This window comes from Equus przewalskii, chromosome 2 (assembly GCF_037783145.1).
Source record: "Equus przewalskii isolate Varuska chromosome 2, EquPr2, whole genome shotgun sequence".
In the NCBI taxonomy this organism is placed as follows: Eukaryota; Metazoa; Chordata; class Mammalia; order Perissodactyla; family Equidae; genus Equus; species Equus przewalskii.
Window position 1 is genome coordinate 49,647,657 of NC_091832.1, and position 24,532 is coordinate 49,672,188.

Consider the following 24,532-nt stretch of genomic DNA (forward strand, 5'->3'; position numbering starts at 1 on the left):
GGCCGAGCCAGTCACGCGGCCGTGGGCGGGAGCCGCGAAAGGGGCGGAGCGAGCCCGGGCTGCGCAGCGCGCATGCGCGGAGCCGGGTACGCGGCCGCCCCCCTATATCTGCGCCTGCGCGGGGTCGCTTGGGGGGCAGTGGGAAGGAGGAGACAAGATGGCGCTGCGGGCGATGCGGGGGATCGTGAACGGGGCCGCGCCCGAACTGCCTGTGCCCGCCGGCGGGCCTGCGCTGGGGTCTCGGGAGCAGGCGCTGGCCGTGGGCCGGAACTATCTCTCCCAGCCTCGCCTCAGTGAGTATCGGAGAGAGGGCGCGGGCGGCGGCTCCCCTCGCGCGCCGCCCTGAGCCGCGCCGTCTCGGGGGCCCGCGCGCCCCTGTTTCTGTGACGGGCGTCGAGGGTGGGAGACCGGCCGGAGCTGTTCCTGGGCCGGGCTGCCGCGCGCTTCCCGCGACCGAGCGGCAGTCCCGGCCACCGCCCCCGCCGGCCCCGTCTGCAGGTCGGGCCGAGGGACGCGCCCCCGTCCGCGCGGCGCTGGGCCTCGGGGCCCCGCTTCACGGCGAGGCGCCTGGGTCCGGGGAGGGGCGGCCCTGCGGGCTCGAGACCCGCCGGTCGGCGGCGCGAGAGCTGGGCTCCGGCTGCCCAGCGCCCGCGGCCCGTCTGTCGCCGCCCGGCTCGCCGCCTCGGCGGAGCGCGCGGCCGCCGTGGGGAGCCGGGCGGCGCTGGTGCGAGGCCCGTTTGGGCGCACCGTGCCCGCAGGTGACGGGGCGGTGTCTGCGCTGGTTGACTGCCGGGGTGCCTGTTGGTGGTGGCTGGTCGGTTAAGAAGAATTTCGGATGAAGGGTTTCTGTCTGGGGCGCTCAAGCCTGACTAATCCCTTCCCGATCTGTCGCTGGGTCATGTGACAGCACTGCAGTGTGGGGAAGAAGGAAAACACTTGCCTCCATGGTTTGCTGAGATGTGCTTTTTACACTGGGAATTATCTGGATTAGAGAATGCCTGTTGGGGTTTACGTGAACTGAAGTGAGTGTTTCAGGAAATTGACAAATGTTCCATTCTCATAGGTTTTGACAATAAATTTATACCTAACTATTACAGATTCTTCTTTATGAATTTCATTGGCGTGCTTTGCTTTGCTTTGGGGAGAACAGGTAGACATTAGTGGTGCCTCTGGGAAGAGCTCAGTAGTCCCTTTTCATGCAGTATTTCATTCAGTGTCGATTCAGAGTGTTAGCTGAAGTATTCGCATTGTTCGGAGAGTGCCCCGCGGTTAAGGTGGTCAGCCTGCCAGAGGAGCATGCTTTCTTGCCGTTCTGTGTGCTTAGCCAGTGACTGAGGAACTTCCCCAGATGAGATGCCTCCTGACGAAATCATTGCAACGTGAGGCTTAAGACGGACGCTTTAGAGGTCAGGAATCCTTTGTCTCCCCTCAGTGCCTGGCACAGGGCTTGACGCCTATAGGCTGCCTTGCAATCGTTGTGTGACTTGCGTTTAAACCTCTTGTTCTGATGATTTGGTGGATAGATTCTTAATATAGTTGGAATCAGAGGAAGGGAGTTGGGGTGCTTGGCCGAGTTCCTCTTCTGTGTCTGGGTCATTCTAAAAAGCATAAATGATATACTTAGGCTAACAGCTAAGTGTATTTGAATATCATCTTTTTCCTACATTGCCACGTTCTTGATTCTAGACGACAGTTTAATTACTTCTGAATAAATGTGGATTAACCTTTTAATTTTTCTAAGTAAAGATTGATGATTCTGTCTTAGGTGATATGTTACAGTTATTTAATGTGTGCTTTTTGAATGAAGGACTGGAGTGATATTGGCAATTCCAGTGTACAAACTGGATCCTGTTTTAAAACAACTTCCAGATTATAAGGCTGTTAACAAGAAATGGAAAATGAGATATGCAGGTTTGAAATAATCTTGAGCACTTTAGTTGAATTTCTGAAGTCACAAGGAAAAAACACTTTTCTTTTAAACTTTGAACAAAGTTCAATAACGTACATGGAGCTTTTGGATGCTAAACATTTTGAAATAGATAATCTCCATTGTTCTTGAGACCCTAGATCGACTAACCTTACATTTCTTCCATCATAAAGCAGAGCTAGTTCCAGAGAAAAGTCAAATAAAGGAATCATCCACCTGCCTTTTTCTAGAACCTCTCCCTTAGTGCCCACTGCTCAGATGTGGGTCTCTACTGTTCTTGCACGAGAGAGGGTGATTGCTCTGGTTTTTGTTTTGCTAATAAGGCAGAAGCCAAAGGACTAGATCTCTTATTGTGTAATGGCTGTCGAATTTTCTCTCTGAAAATTTCACAATCATTAAGTGGCAATAGTAGTGTTGAACAATCTCACATCCTGCTGGAGGAAGAGGATGCCATCTGACGAAATGTTCCTCTTAAAACCTTTGTAGATTTTGGTTTTAAAATGTTACTCCGTAAATATTTATTGCCTGCCTGATAGTTCAGAATCAGTGTGACTTTTTGGTTGTAAAGCGTGGTCAGCATATGTAATGTCAACGTGTACCTGCTGTGTTCTCAGAGTTCTGGATCATCACCTACAGGTGACCCAAGTTCTTGTTCGTTTGGACTCATTCTTGTTCATCTGGAAATTTTGAAGAGATGAGTGGTCATTATTTTGGTAAATAGAAATGTTTATGTTGTTGGTGAACAGGTTTTGACTTTTTAGAAGCAGCTTGATATCTTTGGCAGCCTTACTCTAAACTGTCAACTCTGCTTGGGCTGTTAATGGTAATGGTGAAAAAGGCTGGATAAATACTGTTGAGAGATAAGAGGTAGTGTTTGATACCGTTTTCTCTGCTTGTTTTTGTTTTTTGGTGTTTTTTTGCAAATAGTTTTATTACCATGGAAAAGAGCTATAGTTTGTCTATAAACTGTCTTCTAGTACCTGTTTGTAGTCCAAGTGCTAGAAACTGTCATCTCCATATTTTTTAATTATACTGGAGACTAAATTCAGAAATATTATAAGGTCGTAGAGTACCAACTTCAGAATTAGGGAAAAAACAAACAAACAAAACACCAGTTCTAATCCTGACTCTTCCATTTAGCAATGAATTTCTCAGAGCTTTAGTGTAATGTAGAGTGGGTGTGTCGGCCTTGCGTGAAGCTGAAATGAGGTGCTCTCTGTAAAAGTGTGAAGCACTCTCCAAGTATAAAGTTTGGCAAAATTTTTTACTTAGTTTGGGTTGTAACATTTATCAGTTTAGTTTGTATATGTCAGTTTAATTTAAACAAGCATGTTGCTTAACCTCTGATTTGTATCTGAAGTGGTTTCTTCCTGCATTTCATGCTTTCCAGGGAGGGAAAACTGCTGAAGCATCTTCATGAGACTCTCCCTTCTTTGCTTAAACTCTCCCAATGGCTCCCCTCCATTGGAGAAAGATTGTTCTGCAGCGATGACAAAATGTGGACATAAGGGAAATATTATCTAGTGCAGTAAATAGTAAAAATAACATTTTTTTGTAGCTAAAGTTTCAGATCCTGAAATTATTTTGAGTGGTATAGCTATATAAGGCTTGCAGATAATTATGAGTGACCACAAAAAAACGACCACTTCAGTTTTACAGTTTGAGCTGCAGTACAAAGTTAGAACAAGTGACTTTGGAACCAGACTATGTAAGTTCAGATTCTTGGACAAGTTACTTAATTTATGAGAATCATTTTTCTCTTCTAAAACTTGGAATAATACAAGTTAACTCATAGATCTGTTATGGAGATTAAATTAGAATTCCTGACAGGTATTTATTAAATGTGTATTGGTGGTGTTAGTGTTAATCAATTAATTCGAATGGTTATTCACTGGCTTTTTCAAAGGCTCTGTACATTGTTGCAAATGTAGAGCCTGCTTTTGGTGAAGTAGAATCTTGTCTTCTGTAGTTAGAAGTGAACTGGATTCACTCTTTCCAGGAAAAGCACTGACTAGTGTTTCTTTTCCTTGGTCATGCTTTTGCTCGTGACTGGCAAAACTTAATAATTTTGAATGAGCTTGAATTTAAACATGAGATTCTGAACCATCATTGTTGTAGAGGTTAGAAGTTCAAAGGAGATGCCAATCTTGTAGAAAAAGTAGAGAATTTCATTACCTGAGGATTTTATTGATGTTGCCTTTTATTCAAAACTGAGTTACCTGTAAATCTCAAAACTAGATCCACTCCCCCCGCCAACCTACTCCCTCCTGCCATCTGCAACTGTTTAGGTAAAGGTTTTGAAAAGGTCTGTGTTTCTCTATTTTTTAAAAACTGGGTTGTAAGAAAACATGTTTCCAATGTAGCTCACTTTGCATTTCCACATAGCAATTCTAGGAAGTCATTTAAAAACGGATTGTTTGGATTCTTTTTTTTTTTTTTAAATTTTTTCAAAGATTGGCCCCTGAGCCAACATCTGTTGCCGGTGTTCTTCTTCTTCTTCTTCTTCTCCCGAAAACCCCTCAGTACATAGTTGTATATTTTAGTTGTGACTCCCTCTGGTGATGCTATATGGGATGCTACCTCAACGTGGCCTGATGAGTGGTGCCTTGTCCGCGCCCATGGTCCAAACTGGCAAAACCCCAGGCTGCTGAAGCGGAGCATGCAAACTTAACCGCTTGGCCAGGGGGCCAGCCCCTTGGACTCTTAATTTTAAAAATGAGAACAGTGAAATTTTTTAACGGTAGGACTTATTTTTAAGGGTATTAGATTATTTTAAAACAGTGGGGCCTCTGTTGAGATAATTACAATTGTAAATGTTTTCAAGCAAACGTTTGGTGTCAGGATTTAAGTGTCTCTTGAGTATGAAGGACGAGGGCTCCTGATAGTGTTTGGCTGCCCTGTCTCAGTGTTGCTGCCAGGACACTTGCTCCCTGGCTAAGAACCTGTGTTTCTAAGTTCTGAAGCCCCTTAGGTGGACAGACTGTTGATTAAATGGTTTCCTCATTCTTGGGAGTCTACATTAGTGCCAGAAAGCTCTGTTCAGGACCTAATAAATCAAGCAAGGGAAAAATTCCCAGTTGCATGATAGCTTCTTATAAATTATTTTAGGCCTTGTAGTCGGTTTTCTTCAAATATTTATTTCATTTGTTTTTTCAACTCTTCTGATTATGAAATTTAGTTAATTCTGATGTTAGAATTACTCTCCCAAGTGTTCTGTTTTCTACCTAATGACCATTGTACTTGACGTGTATATAGGTATGATATGGTTCAAGGATAGCTACCTCCTTTTCTAAAATGAGGGCTTTGGGTAGTACCTTACAGAGTGGCAATTTATTCCCAGGGTGTCATTTGTGGTGGAAATTGTAAACCTCTAAGCTGATGGAAACAGTTGACTTTTTTTTTTTTTAAAGGAAACTTACCGTATTTGACCTCTGGCCTTTCATTCCACTGCCCCCCCCCCCAAGCTCTTTTCCTGTAGTTTTTTGTTACACCGTTTAACATGGCTTTTTACCTTAACAGACTACATTTTTTCAGATTTCCTTTGTGAGTTTTTCATTCTGCTTGAAGTTGAGGATTCCCTACCTTTCCCCCTCTACTTTGCTAAGTGCCCCCTCTTGTGTAGAACTTTTCCTTATCTTGTCGAGGGAGGAACTGCTCAGTTTGTCCTGCGGGCCCACGAGCCCTCTGCACACCTCTGTTAGAGCCTTACCTCCCCTTTCTCTGCATAAAACTGGGGACTCTTGAGGGGACTCTGTCCCTTTGTGCCTTCTTTGTTTTTGTATTCTGGGTCCTTAAGACAGTGTGACTGACTCAGCAAGGATTCAAAATGGGTTTGGTTGGTTGAGGGTGGATTATGAAAAGTTGTACAGGCACAGGCATATTTTATAAATTCAGTGAAAAATTTTGTAGCTGTTGGAGCACTCCGTATTATGATAGGCCTGATGAAGTAGAGAGGTTGTTGGGTAATACGGAGAGATCATTTAGGCTGTGTCCGATTTGACTAAAGCTGACTGTGTGTTTCTTTGCAGCATACAAGACAGTATCAGGAGTCAATGGTCCACTAGTGATCTTAGATCATGTTAAGGTAATACCACTGTGATTATTGTTTAACCATTTATGAAGTTAAAAACATGGCTTTAAGTCCTGTTTAGTACACTTTACATTTTTTCTTGTCATTTTTAAGTCATTCCTTGGTCTGAATGTTTTGGATCAAAAGCCAGAAGACCTTATTCCGGAACTGGATCTACTGTGGAGCCTGTTTGTGGCCTAGAGTCCCTCATCTGCAAAAATTATTAAAAAACAAACAAAAAAGTCAATCCTACCTCACCGGTTTATTAGGAAAAAAGCCAATAATGTTTATGTGTGTTTTATAACCTGTAGGGTATTATACAGGTATATGCTGTCTTATGGCTTTTGTCATAGACTGCCGTGTGTTATAATTACTTGTTACAGTATTTTTCTTCTCTACTAAATTTAAGGTCTTTGAGTGAATAAATATTGTTACTTTTATCTTTGAGGCCTAACACTGGTATTCAAGTAATGAGTAAACAAGAACAGATTATCTCAACAGTGACTAAAACTCTAAAGCAAAGAGTGGTTTTTACTTATTCAGTTGGTTGTAAGGATCTTTAATTACATGTTGTTTTTTTAACCACACTTATACATAAGAATTATAAACACTATTAGTGTTATCTTAGAAACAGAGGTATAGAATATGACAGTGTCTGTAATTGAATACCCTGGGCTAAGCTTCCTACCTGAGCTCTATGAGCAAATATCTTCAGAGAATATAATTTATATATATGCTTTCTAGAACAGTAATTCTACGTTGCTTGTTGTTGGGGTGAATGAGGGGGAAAGGCACACAATTACTGGTTTGTTGAAAGAAGTAATGATGGAAGGCTGTTCAGAATGTGACCCTTCTGGAAACAGAAAGTGGATTGAAAAACATTTCTTAAAAGAAAGGGCATTGTCTCTTTAGCTTTATCAGTGAGCTACTATTTTTGTATATGATAAGGAACCTATACAAATTAATCTCAAGATTAAACATAGTAAGCTTACCTCCTGGCCATAGTTTCATACTAGTCTGCAGTTTGATTTAAAGCCTCAATATATAGCACTCAAGTTGTACAAGGGTTAGGCAGGTGCCAGTTAATGTTTGGTGAAAGAATGGAGCCTGCACTTTTACTTTTTTGAAGGAAATATAGGAAGCTTTATTTGTTTCTTTCTTATTTTTCTTCTATATTCTTTATTAGATTAAATTTTTGGCTCATATTTTTAAAGTATAAAGCTTTTATATTACTAAATATATAATTGAAAATACTTTAAAAATATTCATATTTCAACTGTGTTAAGTGCTGAGCTCAACACAGAAATACAGTGGTGAGCAATGGGCGTGGCTCCTCCCCCAGTGGAACCGAGTGCGGTGGAGAAGCAAATGTAATATACGTACATGTCTCATTGTAAGTGGCGTGAAGGATAAGTGCGTGCTGTAAGAGTCAGTGATGGAAGGGACTTTGAAAACATCTTTGAGGAAGTAATTGTAAGAGAGCTAGAAAAAGTTTCATTGAATGTTTGTTTGGACTATAGTTCCAGCTGAGGAAAACTGGTACATAAATTTTATGTAGTTGTAAGAATGGCTTACAGATTTAGAGTGATTTTCAGTTTTTGGCTTTTGTTTTTAACTGCAAACATACACATAAATTCGAGGGACAGATAATCTTACACAAATTATGTCAGAATAGAAGATGATGGTGACTGCTCCCCAGCTCATTTTATGAGTTGTACATCTTTGACCCAAACCAGACAAAGGGTAGCGCTAGAAAAGAAAGATATAGCTGTTCTCACTTATGAGCACAGATTTCAAAATTTTTAATAAAATACACTCATATATTGGATATTAGGAAAAATAACTATGTAAGAAATCAACAGAGTTATGCCAAAGTAGAATTTATTCTAGTAACACAAAGATGATTTGATATTAGAAAATATATCAGTACGGTTCAGCTCATTCAAACTGGAAAGAGCTTATTCTCTTCTCAATAAATACAGAAAAAAATATCTGATAAAGTTACTCATTTCTTTAAAAAGCCTCTTAGAAATAAAGATAAAACAAACTTTTAACCTCTTAAAGGATGTCCGTCATTACCTACAGCAGACACCATACTTAAGGAGAGTCTCTAGAAACATTCTCATTTAATCAAGAACAAGATGAGGATGCCTGTTGTCACCACTACTCTCCATCTTTGTAGTTGGAACCTAACCAGTGCTGTGGGAATAAAGAGATTAGACAAGAAAAGTCTCAGCTGTCGTCATTTCTTGGTGGTATGATTAAGTGAAGAAAAAACCCAAGTCATTCACCAGACAAACTGTTGGACACAATGGTGTGAAAACAGAGTTCCTGGATACAAGGATCAGTCTACAGAAATCAATAGTGTTCTATATGCCAGAAGTAACTAATTAGAATAATTGTAACTAGTTACAGAAAACTCTAACACGTTGTTGAAAGACATAAAAGAAAACTTAAAATAAGTGGAATTCCATGTTCATAAATGAAAAGACTCAGAATAGCAAAGATGCTTAATCTCTCCAGGTAACAAAATCAATTAGAGATAGAGTAATTAAGAGTAAAGATTTGGTGCAGGAATACGCAGATATATCAGTGGAGCAGAATTAAGAACCCTGAGACCAACTTCCCTCGCCTCCTTAGAATTCGACTTGGTGAATGATGAAGGCTACATTACAAGTCAGTGGGGGACATTTTCTGCTACTCAGTATTGTTGGGGCATTTGGCTTCCTATATGAAAAAATAAAAATGAGTAAAATAAAATTGCATACTATAAATGAATGCAGATGAATTGAAGACCCAAATATGAAAAACCTTTTAGAAGACAATATAGAAGACCATTTTTATGACCTCAGATTGGAAAGTTTTCCTTAAGAAGATGTAAAAGGCACAAATCAGAAAACAAGCCATTTTATTACATAAAGTTTTAAAACCTCTGTGTGATAAGATACCATAAACAAAATTAAAAGGCTGAGTCCAAATATTTGCAAAAGGATTAATATCCAGAATCTGTGAAACTCCTACAAACAAATAAGAAAAAGCAGAAGAGTTGAAAAGTAAGGAAAAGATATTAATACCAGTCATAGGGAATGAAGTCTGAATTGTTAGTAAACATGAAAAGATGCTCAGTATTAGTAGAATCAGGAAAAAATGCAAATTGAAAAGGTGCTGTTTTTTATTTTATCAAGTGGCAAAAATTAAAATTTAATACAAGATTGGCAAAGATGTAGGGAAAAGACACTTTTGTATACTGCTAGGGAGATTGTAAGTTAATACAGTTCCTTTTCAGAGTAATTTGGCAGAAAATGGGCACAGCCTTTCACCACTAGCTTACCGAATACCTCAGGGAAATTGGGCATACTTTCATGAGGAGCCACATGTGTGAAAATTCATTGCAGCTGTTTGTAGGAGTGTAAATTTGGAAGAACCTTGAAGTCAATTGATAGAAGAGCAGCTGGATAAAATGTGGTGTCATTTGATTTTATTTTAACCACATCTATTCTGTTTTAAGATTAATTCTAAGATGCCCATTTATTCATATAATAGCATCTCCAAAATAAAGTGTCTTACAATCAGTTGTACATTGTAGTTTAATTGGCAGGTGTTTTCCTTCACACAAAATAGTGATGTTTCTTTCAATAGATTATGATAAAATAAGGTAAATATTGTCATGACAGGTCCAAAACAAAAAAAAAGTTTGTAGGATGATATATTTAGTATGTTGCCGTTTATGTAAATAAACCACTATGGTATATTTTTGGAAACATACATTTTAAAATATTAAAAGTGGATTAGAGGAATACGTATCTGGGAGAATTGGATTGAGGAGGGAACGTTAGCATTATTTTGTTATTTAGTTGTGTTTTGTCCTCCTTTGCCCAAAGCACACAGATGGTTAAATACCCAGCCCAGAAGCAAACATCAGTTCTGAGTAGCAGGAACATGGTTATTTGTAAGTTTTGTGCCTTTGTATAATCTCAAAACTTTAAAACATGTGCACAGAGGGGAAAAAATTTAATTGCTGTATGTTCCTGGATTTAAGACCCTTGTCTCTGTCCCTTCTGCTATGTTTGCCAGTATATGTGCCAGTGATGAGTGTTTTAAGGACTTAAACTCTCTGGGGATATTATAAACTCTTGGTATATGCCTGTGTGTGTTGGGAAGTTGGGAGACTGTACATGCATACATGCTGTGATAAACAGTATTTTGGAGAGCTTTTAAAATCTTGGTTGCGATCCTTTATTTTTTCCTATTTAGTTTCCCAGATATGCTGAGATTGTCCACTTGACATTACCTGATGGCACGAAGAGAAGTGGGCAAGTTCTAGAAGTTAGTGGTTCCAAAGCAGTGGTTCAGGTAAGTATCACTTTCAAAACCTGGGCTGTTGAACTCTTCCCTAATCACAAAAACAGGGAACCCCATTTGTGTTTTCTAGTGATCATTGAATAAGTATATCTTTAGAGATTGGTTACTGGCTGTGGGGGGAAAATTATTTTTGCATGTTTTCTTGCCAAATATCAGCCACCTATATCCATTCTCACTCACTAGACTGGTAAAGTGACTTTTTTTAAATGGATAAAATGAAGCAGATAAGGAGAGATGAAAAGCAGGGATTCAGTTTATGGGATGAAACCAAAACAAGATCTGAGTGTGTTTCTTTATATTGTCTCCTGTGATTCCTGATTTTTGATGTTACTGATTATGAGAAATGCCAGTTTCCTCAAATAACAGTTCCTATAAAAAGTCATCTTGAGCAGAGGTCAGCAAAATTTCTGTAAAGGGCCAGATAGTGTATTTTTAGGCTTTGTGCGGTCACCTCAGGTCTCTGATGCGCATTCTTATTCTTCCTTTATTTTCCTTTTTTTTTTTTTAAACAACACTTTAAAAATGTAAAAAACATTCTTAGCTTGCTTGATGGATCTGGCCTGCAGGCGTGACCGTTGGTCAAGAAGTGGACAGTTTGTTCATCCCGTGAAAACTTCTTTGTTCTTGATATTAAAAATAGTATACTTTTGGGGCTGGCCCCGTGGCCGAGTGGTTAAGTTCGCGCACTCCGCTGCAGGCGGCCCAGTGTTTCGTTAGTTCGAATCCTGGGCGCGGACATGGCACTGCTCATCAGACCACGCTGAGGCAGCGTCCCACATGCCACAACTAGAGGAACCCACAACGAGGAATACACAACTATGTACTGGGGGGCTTTGGGGAGAAAAAGGAAAAAATAAAATCTTTAAAAAAAAAAAAAAAGAAAAATAGTATACTTTTATGTATTTTACTTTATAAGGGTTGTTTAACAGACAAATAGAACTTAAGTGCTTCAGATCTAAATTTCTTTTATCCTTCTGATTACGTCTCTTTCTTGATAGGTGTTTGAAGGGACTTCAGGTATAGATGCCAAGAAAACATCCTGTGAGTTTACTGGGGATATTCTCCGAACGCCAGTGTCCGAGGACATGCTTGGTAACGAATAGTGTTATTCATTCTGGGCAGAGATCTGTTTCCTTTTCAACATATTTCCATAAAATCTCTTTGAAAATTATGACTATTTGGGTCATTGTCTACTCTCTACTACTTGTTACTGTTTACAGGTCGAGTATTCAATGGATCAGGAAAACCCATTGACAGAGGTCCTGTGGTACTGGCTGAAGACTTCCTTGACATCATGGGTAGGGGCAGGAAATGGATTTCCGTGTTTTAGGGAAAACAGCCTCTATCTATCTATCTTATACCTTTGCTAGATAGTGATTTTTATGGTACTTTAAGTTGATAACCAACATGCTCCATGTTTAATTAATTATTTTATTAATAAATTTATATTTCCTAGAGATCATCTTAAAATGTTAAATAAAATATCTTAAGATATTGTAAAATATCACAGGGTACATCTGAAATGTAAATACCAAAAGCATGGCTTTGAACTTAAGATTTCTCTCTTATTTGCTGTACCTTTATTTCACTTTAGGAACTTGCGTTCTGCTACCATATATTTTGTGAGTCTACAAAAGACTACTGAGAAAATATTTAAACACTTTCAGATTTCAAAACGAATTTTTAAAGAGTAGAAAGAAATGTTTTAAATGGTTCTAGTCTTTTTTTTTAACATACGTATTTTTGTTTCCCTTTTTTTGGTGAGGAAGGTTGGCCCTGAGCTAACATCTGTCACCAATCTTCCTCTTTTTGCTTGAGGAAAATTGTCACTGAGCTAACATCTGTGCCAGTCTTCCTCTATTTTGTATGTGGGATGCCGCCACAGCATGGCTTAATGAGTGGTGTGTAGGTTTGCACCTGGGATCCGAACCTGTGAATCCCGGGCCGCCCAAGTAGAGCACGCGAACTTAACTGCTGTGCCACCAGGCCAGCCCCAGAAATGGTTCTAGTCTTAATGTAGAGGTGTATTAAAATTTTCCCTTTTGGAAATGCATTAGGCCAGCCAATCAATCCTCAATGTCGAATCTACCCAGAGGAGATGATTCAGACCGGCATTTCGGCCATAGATGGCATGAACAGTATTGCTAGGGGGCAGAAAATTCCTATCTTCTCTGCTGCTGGCTTACCACACAACGAGGTGAGAAATGGGATCTTTTTGGTATGAAATTTAATAAGGAAGAATTTCCAAATGCTTCACCGTTATTGAGAAACCAAATACAGGGTTTTTGACATAAATGTAATGCAATTACATTGATTCTTTATCCATGCATGATATCTGTCTTCTTGCTTTCTCTTACAAATCTTTACAGAAAGTACGAAATAGTTTTTTTGGGTAAAGTCCCTTAAAACATCCCAGTTTCATTTATAATTACAATTCCAAAAAGTTTAGGATAAAGGACATTTTATTATAGAAATGTTATTTTAGATTTCGCCTCACTTCTTTTGTCCTCCTCATCAGATAGCAGCTCAAATCTGTCGCCAGGCTGGTTTGGTAAAGAAATCCAAAGATGTAGTGGACTACAGTGAAGAAAATTTTGCAATTGTCTTTGCTGCTATGGGTGTAAGTATAGGTTTTTCTGTTTTAGTATGAAATATAAAATTAATTGCCTATGTTAGTAGAACAGTGTAGAAAACTATACATATATCATTGAATTTATCTCTAGGTAGAGAAGTTGCCACTTAGCATTTTGGGCAAACTAGGGATTAAAATTTAGCATTTGATTGTGAATTGTAAGAATAATACCCTTTGTGCCCAAAGCTAGCTGCTTACTCTGTTGGCTTTTGTGAAAAGGTTTAAAGAAGGAACAATGCAGTTCTCTAGCTTGGCCTTCATCTGAAATAAATATTGAGAATTTTTCTTCTCCTAGCACTGATGAAGTCATTGCTATTTAGGTAAATATGGAAACTGCCCGGTTCTTCAAATCTGACTTTGAAGAAAATGGCTCCATGGACAATGTCTGCCTCTTTTTGAACTTGGCTAATGACCCAACGTAAGTAAATAGAGCTATTTCTTTCTGGTCAAAAATGTCACCTAAGACTAGGGAGGTGTAAAATGTTATAATGAAAGCAACATGGGCCTAGGAGTGAGATAACTGTATTGAAATTGCAGCTCTGCTTCTTGCTAGTTATTTGGCTTTGGGCAAATCACTTAGGCTCTGGAGCTTGTTTTCCTCTTTCATAAAATGTGACAAATATATTTGTCTCACAGGGTTGTTGTGCATATTAAATGTGGTAATACATACAAATTACCTAGCACAGAGTCCATTCTCAATGAATGATATTTTCCTCTTACCTGAGAAATCTGGCCTCTGTATCTTCCCTCCTCCCCTGTCTCTCCCAGTTTTGAGAACTATATAGTTCTGAGTAATTATGGGGCATTTATAAAATAGTCAATTTAACTTGTAGCACTAAGGAATTCTTATTATGTCAGTCCATAAAATAACCCTACCTTACTTAAGAACTTTAAAGTAATAATTGCTTTACCTTCAGTTAATTTAAAACTTTAAAAAGGAGGACTGTACTGTTATTTGCAGAGCATTTTGTTTTGTTTTTGGCCTTTTTGCTTGAGTGACTTAGGACTCGATGTTCCCTTGCAGTATTGAGCGGATTATCACTCCTCGCTTGGCTCTGACCACAGCCGAGTTTCTGGCCTATCAGTGTGAGAAACATGTGCTGGTCATCCTAACAGACATGAGCTCTTATGCGGAAGCGCTTCGAGAGGTAATTATTTTCTCAATTAAAATGCATTAATTTGGGGGTTATCTTGTCCCTTTGCAAGTCTTTCCTTTTCTTTAATCATGTTTTTTAAACTTCATTGCTCATATATTAGAAGAATACCTTAATTAATCAGAAAGGAAAATACAACTTCTTTTCTGTTTGTCAACTTTGTTGAAATGATTATAGAGGATGAGATTTAAATTATTAGCCTAGTTATCATACTGTCACTGTCACCATAGATTAAGACTTCATTCTAAAAGAGAGTAAATGATGATGCAAGTCATCTATTCATTTACTCTCCCAGAAAGTTCTGTCTCTGTCCAGACTGTCAATTATAACACTTTTCAGAATTTAATTTAGTGATGTTAGTATTTAAATAAATACAAGACCATACTCTGGCAGTACCCTCTTTAGAACTTTTTCCTTCTTTAGAACTTTTTCCTTCAGAAAACTCTGTTTATTTAGGAACAGTATTAAGATTCCAGCAGTAATCACCCAGCAGAAGTTTGGGGGGGTGTTCTAATGCAAGTTACTGAAATGTTGAGTGAGTTACCATTATGTTAAGCATGTAAAAAATGGAAAAGACTTGTGAAGAAACTTGCAGTAGAAATATCTAGCTTTTTAAAGTTCCCTGAGACCCATTGCCATCTCTCTGCTGCAGTGCTTTTTCAGTGAAGGACTCCCCCACTCCATCTATCATGGCCCAATACTTTTCTAAAATACAATAAAAATGAGCTAATAGAAAAGTGAAATTTTTAAAAAAAATTAACAATTTACAAGCCAAGATTTTTTTCTTATTAGATTCAAGAGACATAAAATTCTGCCAAATTGCCATTAAAGTTTTCTAAATGCTCATCTTGCTTTCTGTCACCTCGTTGCCATTGGTGAAGCCGGTGTGTAGCCCACGCTTTGGGGGAGCCCTGCTGTGCGTACTCTTTTGGAGGGGCCAGAGTAGCACTTGAAAGTTGGGCTCTTGGTAGCTGTATGTGAATATGTACTCCTGTGTTCTAGTGTACATGGCTCCAAGAGAAAGACCATTATTACTATTTTTTTTTTCTCCTCCTTCTCCCCAAAGTCCCTCAATACATAGTTGTGTACTCCAGTTGTAGGTCCCTCTGGTTGTGCTGTGTGGGACGCTGACTCAGCATGGCCTGAGGAGTGGTGCCATGTCCGTGCCCAAGATCCACACCAGCGAAACCCTGGGCCCCTGAAGCGGAGCACGCGAACTTAACCACTCAGACACGGGGCCAACCCCTATTACTATTCTTATGTTGTGCAGTGAATGGATTCCTGCCTCTGTGATCTTGGCAAATTATTTATCTGACCCTTGACTCCAGCTATAAATCAGGGTTAACCACATCACCTTCCTCATAGGGTTGTTGTCATGATTGAATTAAATAATGTGTGTAAAGTGCATCAGTGATTCCTGGTATATATTTCCTTCTCTTTTGACCTTTTCAGGATTAGCTTACATAAATATGGTAAAATCCATAGCATGAAATGAATCTTGTGAACTAAGAATGTTCTTAGTTTTAAAATTAACTTCCTTTGATTTTTAAAATTGCCAGCAGATTTTCTTCTAGCAAGCTATTTCAAGATTTGCGTTACGGCAGTATGATTTTAGCAAAAAACTTCTGGTCCCAGATTGTCAACCTTTTTTGTTGCAGAATAATTTGAACTTGTGTTGCTAGATTTTTCTAAATCATCTCTTAGAGACAATATTTAAAATGAACAAGATGATATTTCCAACTCTGTAATTTGGCAAGTTCAAACAAATGTATTCTAACCAAGCTTTATTTTTCATCTTCTGGTATGTGATAGTCTCCTCCTTGACTTATTGTCAGGTTTCAGCGGCCCGGGAAGAAGTTCCTGGTCGACGAGGTTTCCCAGGTTACATGTACACAGATTTATCCACAATATATGAACGGGCTGGTCGCGTGGAAGGCAGAAATGGCTCTATTACTCAGATCCCTATTCTCACCATGCCTAACGATGGTAAGTCTCTGGTCTTTAGATTATAGCAGACCTAATCATTCTAAGAGAGAAGACCATCTACCTTTTTGCGTTGAAATTTTTTTGAGAGTTTATCCTCCAAGAGTTTACCTTAACTAGTTATTTATGCCTAAATAAAGTTTTTCATTGAAAACTACCCATAATTATCATTATCCTTTTGTGGAAGGAAAAAACAATTTTCTTTGTAATTTAAATTTTTAATTTTCATTTGTTAGACACTGTTGGGTACCTACTGTTTGCAGGACACTGGTCTAGATATAAGGAATTTAAAAATTTATTGGGTTACTCCATCTAGTTGGATGTTTTTTATGTGTGTGCGCCAATAATATTAGGGTAGCTTGTGTGCCAGATGAAGAGCACAAATACTAAGTACCACAGGGCGTTAGAGGCAAAAGGCTCACCAGAGGCTGGTTAAAGGTCCGTTTCTTCTGCTGTGTGTGTGAAAGCATGCAGTGCAGTGCCTGAGCGCATGCTCGGGCCTGCTGGGTGAGACTTGTGGCGCTCCTCTTATATTACCGCCTTCTTGTCCTATCGCAGTTTTCAGAAAGCTCTTTACAGGGTGTTTTCAGAACAGTAGCAACTCATACAGTCGAGCACTGCTCCCAGTGCTTTGTAAATACTGACTCGTTCCAACCTCATAGCAGCTTCGAGGGAGAGGCTCTAATCGGAGGCACAGGGAGTCCCAGTCGTCTGTCAAGGGTAGGACATCATAGCTTTAGAACTGGCAGTCTGAATTCATAATTCACACTAACTGGTACCCTCTACTGCCTCTGACATGAAAATGATTTGTTCCAAGGAAGTATCTGCAAAATTACTTTATGTAATTTGACACACTTAAAAATGTCTTGCTTTGTGTGATCTTTTTGGCGCTGACTGCATGATGTCTCTCTACATGTCTAGCATCTCTGTTTTCCATGTTGACATGTTGCATATCCATCTGAGATAGCTTATGAACTAAAAATGTGCTCTCGGTATACATCAAATTGGCAAATCTCTGCAAGAGAACTTTGTGTTTAAAACAGGATTTTATTTCTATTTTGGTAAGAGAAATAGTACTTTTTATGAATGCCGCTAAATTTATGTCACGTGCTAACATATATCTGACTGCTGCAGCCTAGTAAGTTCAACTGTCCTATATGGTAATCTAGCCACGTTTGGCTGTTTGAATTCTAAAGTTAATTAAAATTAGGTAAAACTTGAGATGAAGCTTTTCAGTTACCTTAACCACACTTTACATGCTCAGTAGCTACATGTGGCTAATGGCTACCATATTGGACAGCACAGTTGCAGAACTTCTCGTCATCACAGAAAAATTATTTTATATAGCAGTGTTTTAGGTAATACTGTAAGTGATGCAGATGGACTTCCTGTGGGTTTGTTTATATGAGATGGACACTTTAACTAACATCAGATGTCTTTTTCTGGCAGATATCACTCACCCCATCCCTGACTTGACTGGGTATATTACAGAAGGGCAGATCTATGTGGACAGACAGCTACACAACAGACAGGTATTTGACATTTGAGCAGTGCTGTAAAGCTTACAAATCTACTCTTCAGTTTGTGACTTTCACTTTGCCCTTAGGAATTATTTTGTTTAGCAAATATCAACTTGAATCTTTTTCTTTTTGAGGAAGATTAGCCCTGAGCTAACTACTGCCAATCCTCCTGTTTTTGCTGAGGAAGACTGGCCGTGAGCTAACATACATGCCCATCTTCCTCTACTTTATATGTGGGACGCCTACCACAGCATAGCTTTTGCCAAGTGGTGCCAAGTCCGCACCTGGGATCCGAACCAGCGAACCCTGGGCCGCCAAGAAGCAGAACATGCACACTTAACCGGTGGCCGGGCCGGCCCCTTGAATCATTTTTAATGTGGCTATAAAATTGTCATTTCGGGATACTAAAATCCTGGTGTGGATAAGGTGCCAGAATTAAGAATACATTTCCACTTTCTTTATTGTGCCTAAAATGGAGTCAGTTCTCTCAAAGAACTTTTTTAGGTATTCTGTTCCATTAATGGTATAAGCTACTAATTTCATTATAAATACAGAAACTTTTTTTTCTGTTTTATTTTTCATTGAGGCATAATTGACGTAACATTATATTAGTTTCAGGTATACAACATAATGATTTGGTATTTGTATATAAGGTGAAGTGATCACCACAGTGAGTCCAGTTAACATTCATCACCATACGCAGTTCCAAATTTGTTTTTCTTGTGCTGAGAGCTTTCAAGATCCACTTTCCTAGCTACTTTCAATACGCAATACAGTACGCATTATTAACTTTGGTCACCATGCTGTGCCTCATGTCCTTGGAACTTATCTTATAACTGGAAGTTTGTACCTTTGACTCCCTTCACCCATTTTGCCCACCTCTACCCCCCACCCTGTTCTTTATATCTGTGAGCTCAACTTTTTTTGGTTTTTGTTTTTTTAGATTTCACTTAACAAGTAAGATCATATGGTGTTTATCTTTTTCTGTCTGACTTCCTTCACTTAGCATAATGCTCCCAAGGTCCATCCATGTTTTTGCAAATGGCGAGATTTCATTCTTTTTTATGGATGAATAATCAAAAACAGATTTTTGATGGTTCTGTAATAGATGCCTGCTTCTAAAATTAGCTTTCAGGTGGAATTGTTATTAATCTTTTTATTTTGTATGTGATTTTATGAGTCAGAGTTCAGAAGACGATTTAGATTTGATAGTGTAGGCAGATGTTGAAAATTCAGTTTTTCAATATAATCTTGTACTGTTTTTGGAGATTGTACTTTTTGGAATTGATTTTCAAAAAATATGCCATAAAGTGTTTCTTGCTTCCTTTTCTTACCAAGAAAAGATAGTAGAACTCCTCTACGAAACCACTGCGGCCGTTTTATGTATTTAAGGGACAATGAGTTTTAGAATGCTTCTTTACTACAAGGAAAGCTTTGTACTTAGTTTTATACTTAAACACATTAATTTTGTACGTAAATGTAATATTTTTTATCCTCCCATTCTACCCAAGATTTACCCACCTATTAATGTGCTGCCCTCGTTATCCCGGTTGATGAAGTCTGCTATTGGAGAAGGTATGACCAGGAAGGATCATGCCGATGTGTCTAACCAGCTGGTACGTAGCTCTGAAAGGTGGTGGGTAAAGAGACAAATACCTTTCTTAGTCCATTCTTTCTGCTGCTCTTGTCTTTTCTCCTGTATCGCTTTTCTTCTCCCCTATCCCAGTAGGATTTTAGTATAGGCTTCATGTTTAGTATAAACATTCATTAGAACCAAGCAGTCTTTTTTAATAAGGATAGATGCTGATGACCAAGATTAAAAATCATTCTTGAAACCCATGTCTAGTGCTATACAAAGTAATCTTTAAATAAAAAACTAAGCCATAAGGTCATTTTAAGTTTTTATTAGTAAGCTTAATAATAATTATATTCCTGAAAAGATATGCTTATTTCTTGCTTAACGTATTAAGCAACACCAGAACACTGTAAGGGATACAGCTTTATGTATTTTATGAAATCCTTGGTTTCTATAGTCATATGAGGTTGTACACCAAGCACAAATAAAGAAAACTACTTTTGACCTTAAAGTAGAAATGGGAAATTTACTGATATCCCAAATACTTTTCTTGAGTAGAACTTCACACATGAACTGTATTTATGTGGACTGTGTTTGTAAATCATGTGAAATTCCTTCTGTGGTCTCTTATGAAGATAGCTACAGCAGTACACTTACGTAGCCCTGATGACTGTTAACATTTATGAACTCTCATTTCTGTTCATGTAAAACCTTTTTCTCTTTAGTATGCATGCTATGCTATTGGTAAGGATGTACAAGCCATGAAAGCCGTAGTTGGAGAAGAAGCCCTTACCTCTGATGATCTTCTTTACTTGGAGTTTCTGCAGAAGTTTGAGAGGAACTTTATTGCTCAGGGTAAGATGACTGTTTTCTTAAAAACATAAACAGCCTTATGTAGCGTTGAAGACTTCTCTCCAGTCTGAGTGAATTTGCATTGGTCTCTGATTTTCCTTGTGATTAGAGAAGAAGTTCTTCCATCCGCCTGAGGTGTCTTTGCACTGAGCCCTCTCCTTCCTTCCCTTCCGCATTCAACTCCACAATCCAGTTATTTAGCTCCCATCTTATTTTTCCCTTCCTTACACCTGGGCTTCTGCTCTCCCACCTCCGTTGCCACTTCTCCTTCCTCCTCACCTTTCTGTAAGGATCTCCTCTGGTGTTGGGGGTTTTGGACTTACTCATCTGTTTCCATCTCCTTTTCTGGTTTCTTATCGTCCTACTTCTTAATTGTTTGTGTTCCCAAAGGCTTAGTTACTTTTTCTTTCTGTACTTTTTCCCCCTGGCTTTGCCTTTTCCCCATGCTCTTGAGTAAATCCCTGTGTGTGATCCCTACCCTCTTTCTGAAGCTCTAATCCTACACCTCCGGCTGGGTTACCTTTGTTTATGCCACCAACCCGTCAGCCTGAGCCTGGTCAGAAAAAGAGTTTTTTCCCAACTGATCACCTGCCCAGCAATTCCCTTTTCAGTTCCTGGCTGCCTCTGACGTGAGCATGTCCTAGTTAGCCCAAGCTCAGCGATGGAGCATAATTCTTAACCTTCTTTCCACAGTGATCAAATATTTGCTAATTTGTAGTGTTCCCTTTTGAAATATCTTATCCTCTTCTGTTTTCATTCCCATTACAGTCCCTTAGGCCAGTGTTTCTCAAATTTTAGTATGCTCTTTTAATGAACTGGGGATCTTGTTAAAATGCAGATTCTGATTCACTAGATCTGGGTGGGGCCAGAGATTCCCTATTTCAACAAGTTCCTGGGTGATGTTGAAGCTACTGATCTCTGACCGTTCTTTGAGTCTTAAGACCCAGTTCAGACCTTTATCCTGTCAGCCCTGCCTGTTAATGCCAGCTTTTTCACCAGTGTCCCTGACTGCCTTTGTACCATTGCAAGAGTCAACTTAGAACTCATTTTATTGATTGTCCCTCTGCTAAAAGTCTGTATGGGTTTTCATCACATAGAATATGTAGGGTTTTCAAACTGTTTTGCTTGGTCTCTCCCTGTAATGCTCTGTTCTTGACTTTGGTGATACTTAGAACAGATGTGTTTATTTTGGAATAATGCATCAAGCTATACACATAGGATTTTGTATACTTTTCTATGCATGTGATAGATTTTTTATTAACATTAAAATCCCTAAAATATATATGATTGTTGGGGTGTTGTTTTTTTGTTTTATGCAGAACCTAAATACCTTAAAAAGATAGAAAGGAAGTTCTGGTAGAGAAAAGAATCCAGAACTCCAATACACTGATTCCTTAGTTAAGAAATGAGATTTATTTGCAGGGTAAGGATGATTCTGTTAGTAAAAATAATCAAAACAACAACTTTGAAAGCTGCTGGCCTATTCAGGTGCTCAGTTGGCGTTTAAGGCTTCCTGCGTGTCTTTGTGAGCCTTCCTCTGCTTTTCTCGCTACTCTCTGGACAAAACCCTGGGTCTGGGTTTCCACTGCTCAAGGTATTTAGATCCTACCCAGTTGTCAGAAAAGCTACACACATGTGCGCACGCACACACATATACACATACAGACTGACACCATCCCTAGCCTCCAGGCCACTCCGTTTTCTCTGATGCCTTGTCTGTACCCTCCACCTTCAGTTGCATCCGGTCTTGGAGACCTAACTGCTTTGTCTCTTGTCTTTTTTATATTTCATGCTCACGGTGCTAGTCATATACAGAATAAATCCTGAATAACACTGGTAAGTTGGAAGAAGTTTGCCTTTATTCATTCATTCTCAATTTTTTGTAAGGTCCTTACGAAAACCGCACTGTCTATGAGACTTTGGACATTGGCTGGCAACTGCTCCGAATCTTCCCCAAAGAAATGCTGAAAAGAATCCCTCAGAGCACCCTGAGCGAGTTTTACCCTCGAGACTCTGCAAAACATTAGCTGCTGCTTCATCGCTGGCTCGATCCTGTTGTGAAGTACTGGTCCTGTTTTCTGTATTCCTTCTGCACTCCCTCATCCCCACCTTTTGTGTTAGTGTTTACTGTGTTACCCTGTAATTAAAAACAACAGGTAACATATTTTGCCTGTGTTGCAATGTTTTAAACTGCTAACAGACTTTAAAATATCCCGTTGAGAAAATCTGGATCTTCAGTGCTTTGTTTAAAGTAGCTTCTGGGGCGGAGTTGAAGTCTTACTGATGCGTGGATTTGTACACACTGCTGTAGTCACTTGTCTAATCATGTCCTATTATTTGGGTCTCCTAGATCTTCCTTCTGCACTTCCTCAAGAGTGTCACTATCTGAAGTTACAGTGCTTTGATCTCCAGATTAGGGGAGGGACCAGGTCTGAAGAAGCTTCGTCTAGGAAGAGCCCAGAGGCGCTTTGATGAGCATTTGGGTTTGGATTGGGGTGTGCCCCCAAGTCTGTGCTCTGCTCTAAGCAGATGCTTTTTACTGTCCACCTGCTCTGTCCTACTTAATGACTAGATTAGAAAAGGAGTTTCCTTTTCCTCTTTAGTGCGTATGAGTTGGGGTGCCTGTGTCTTACTCTTCTCCCTCCCTCTGAGTAACAGAATCATGCAGCTTTTGCACAGCTGGCATTGATCTGATAGTAGCAAGATGCTATGTCTTGATGATCCTTACTGGGTTTCCATGCAGAAGAATCATAATTAAAATAACTAATTGAATTGTTGCTTAGAAAGAGTTAGGGTATATTAAAAAAGGAAGAAAGAAAAACCTCTATGTGTTCAACATTCGGACATGCTAACAGTGGTTTAAGTTTCTAAAGTGCTTACCAGATGCTGAAGGGGAGGAGAAAGCTCTTCTGTGTATGAATATTTTAAGCCCTGTTAGAGAGCAGCCTTTGAAAACTCCCCTATCTGGTCCTGCTTTCTGACCTATGTCTGCCTTTTCAGGGTAATCTTGTGGCTCAAGTGATAGCATTTAAAAGCTTTAGCCTTTTAATCCTGCTTCTTCCAGTTGTGAGCCCTGAGCTGCTTCAGTGCACTTCTGCCATGTCTACTGTTTGGTCTCTTTGTGCTCTTCATTACTTGGGTGCAATAGCAACTTCTCTACTCTGTGCATTCCATCTTTCAAATTATGTAAAGTTCTTCATTTTTTTCTCTGAGGGTGTAGGGGTGGGGGAGTCAGCATGATTACATTTTAATGTAGAAAATGTGACATCTGGATATAAAATGAAAATAAATATTAAATTAAATGGAATTTACCTAAAGTGACTTTTTATCTTCTAATCAGAAAAGCAATAACAACGAGCAAATATATGACATAATAATGCACCTCTTTGATTCAGAGTTTTGAACATTGTAACCAGCATTGTGAGCCAACCCTCGTGTTAAAGGGACGGGGCCCATGTTTTGTACCCTCTGTCTGTCAGGCTGTCCTCTCGCGCTCTTTTCAAGACGCCACTCTAGCACACTGCACTTTCACCCAGGGTTGAGAGTTGCTACAGGTGTTCTATAGCCGCCTTTGGTTTCAGATGTTTTCAGGACCTCTGGAACCTATCTGCTGTGAATGAAAGAGGCTGATAAATAGAAAATGAGATACGTATTGAAGCAAGCCAAAACTCGCTTCAAATAAAATCTTAACTAGACATCCAGTCTATAAACAAAACATGCTGATTAAAGCACAAGGGTGTGGTGTCATGGAGGCCTTCCATTTCTCTCCCCTCTTCAATTCGAGGAGCTTCTACAAGATGCGGAGGAAGAGACTCAGTCATGGCAGGGACTGGGTAGACCCGTGTTCTAATTCTGGTGCTGCCATTCACTGGATCGCCTTGCTTAGACATTTAAATGTCTGAGTCTGTTTGCTTATGTTCCTTTAGGGTTGTCGTGAGGACTAGAGCTCTTTTGTGTCAACCCTAGAACGGCCTGATCTGTGGTAGGCACTCAGAGTAGGCTGCTTTTACTAACAAGTCTTTATGAAGGCACATTTGACTTGTTACTTTTTCATAATACTTAGGATGAGTTGGTTAAGTAGCACTCTTGTTATTTGGTTACTTACTTTTTCTTAGCGCACCTTTTATCCTTGTGATAAGACCTAATTAACAGACTGGTTAAAATGATGGGCTTTTTTTTTTTTCTGCTTTTTCTCCCCAAACCCCCCCAGTACATAGTTGTTTATTTTAGTTATTGTGGGTCCTTCTAGTTGTGCTATGTGGGACACTGCCTCAGCGTGGCCTGATGAGTGGTGTCATGTCCTCGCCCAGGATCGAAACAAGCGAAACCATGAGCTGCCAAAGCGGAGCGCACGAACTTAACTACTCAGCCACGAGCCGGCCCCTTTAATGATGCTTCAACTCTCACTGTAGTCAAAGTTTTTGAAAAGAAAAATTTTTTATTCCAGTTGGCTTAAA

At 39.5% G+C, this 24,532-nt stretch overlaps 1 protein-coding gene across 2 annotated transcripts; it reads left to right on the forward strand.

The window, feature by feature from the left end:
• The first annotated feature begins 1 nt into the window (after nucleotide 1).
• Nucleotides 2-23,382, forward strand: ATP6V1B2 (ATPase H+ transporting V1 subunit B2). 2 transcript variants are annotated; one of them, XM_070606565.1, is made up of 15 exons: nucleotides 69-293; nucleotides 5,956-6,011; nucleotides 10,251-10,349; nucleotides 11,357-11,450; nucleotides 11,579-11,656; nucleotides 12,416-12,555; nucleotides 12,877-12,978; nucleotides 13,311-13,408; nucleotides 14,015-14,138; nucleotides 15,980-16,130; nucleotides 17,577-17,659; nucleotides 19,159-19,263; nucleotides 19,949-20,078; nucleotides 21,963-22,137; nucleotides 22,426-23,382. In XM_070606565.1, the coding sequence occupies exons 1-14, from the start codon at nucleotides 158-160 to the stop codon at nucleotides 22,100-22,102; spliced, it is 1,536 nt and encodes a 511-aa protein (XP_070462666.1). In that variant the 5' UTR covers nucleotides 69-157; the 3' UTR covers nucleotides 22,103-22,137; nucleotides 22,426-23,382. The 2 variants fall into 2 exon arrangements, with proteins under 2 accessions (XP_070462655.1, XP_070462666.1); XM_070606554.1 differs by having other exon boundaries at nucleotides 2-293; nucleotides 21,963-23,382.
• Nucleotides 23,383-24,532: the final 1,150 nt, after the last annotated feature.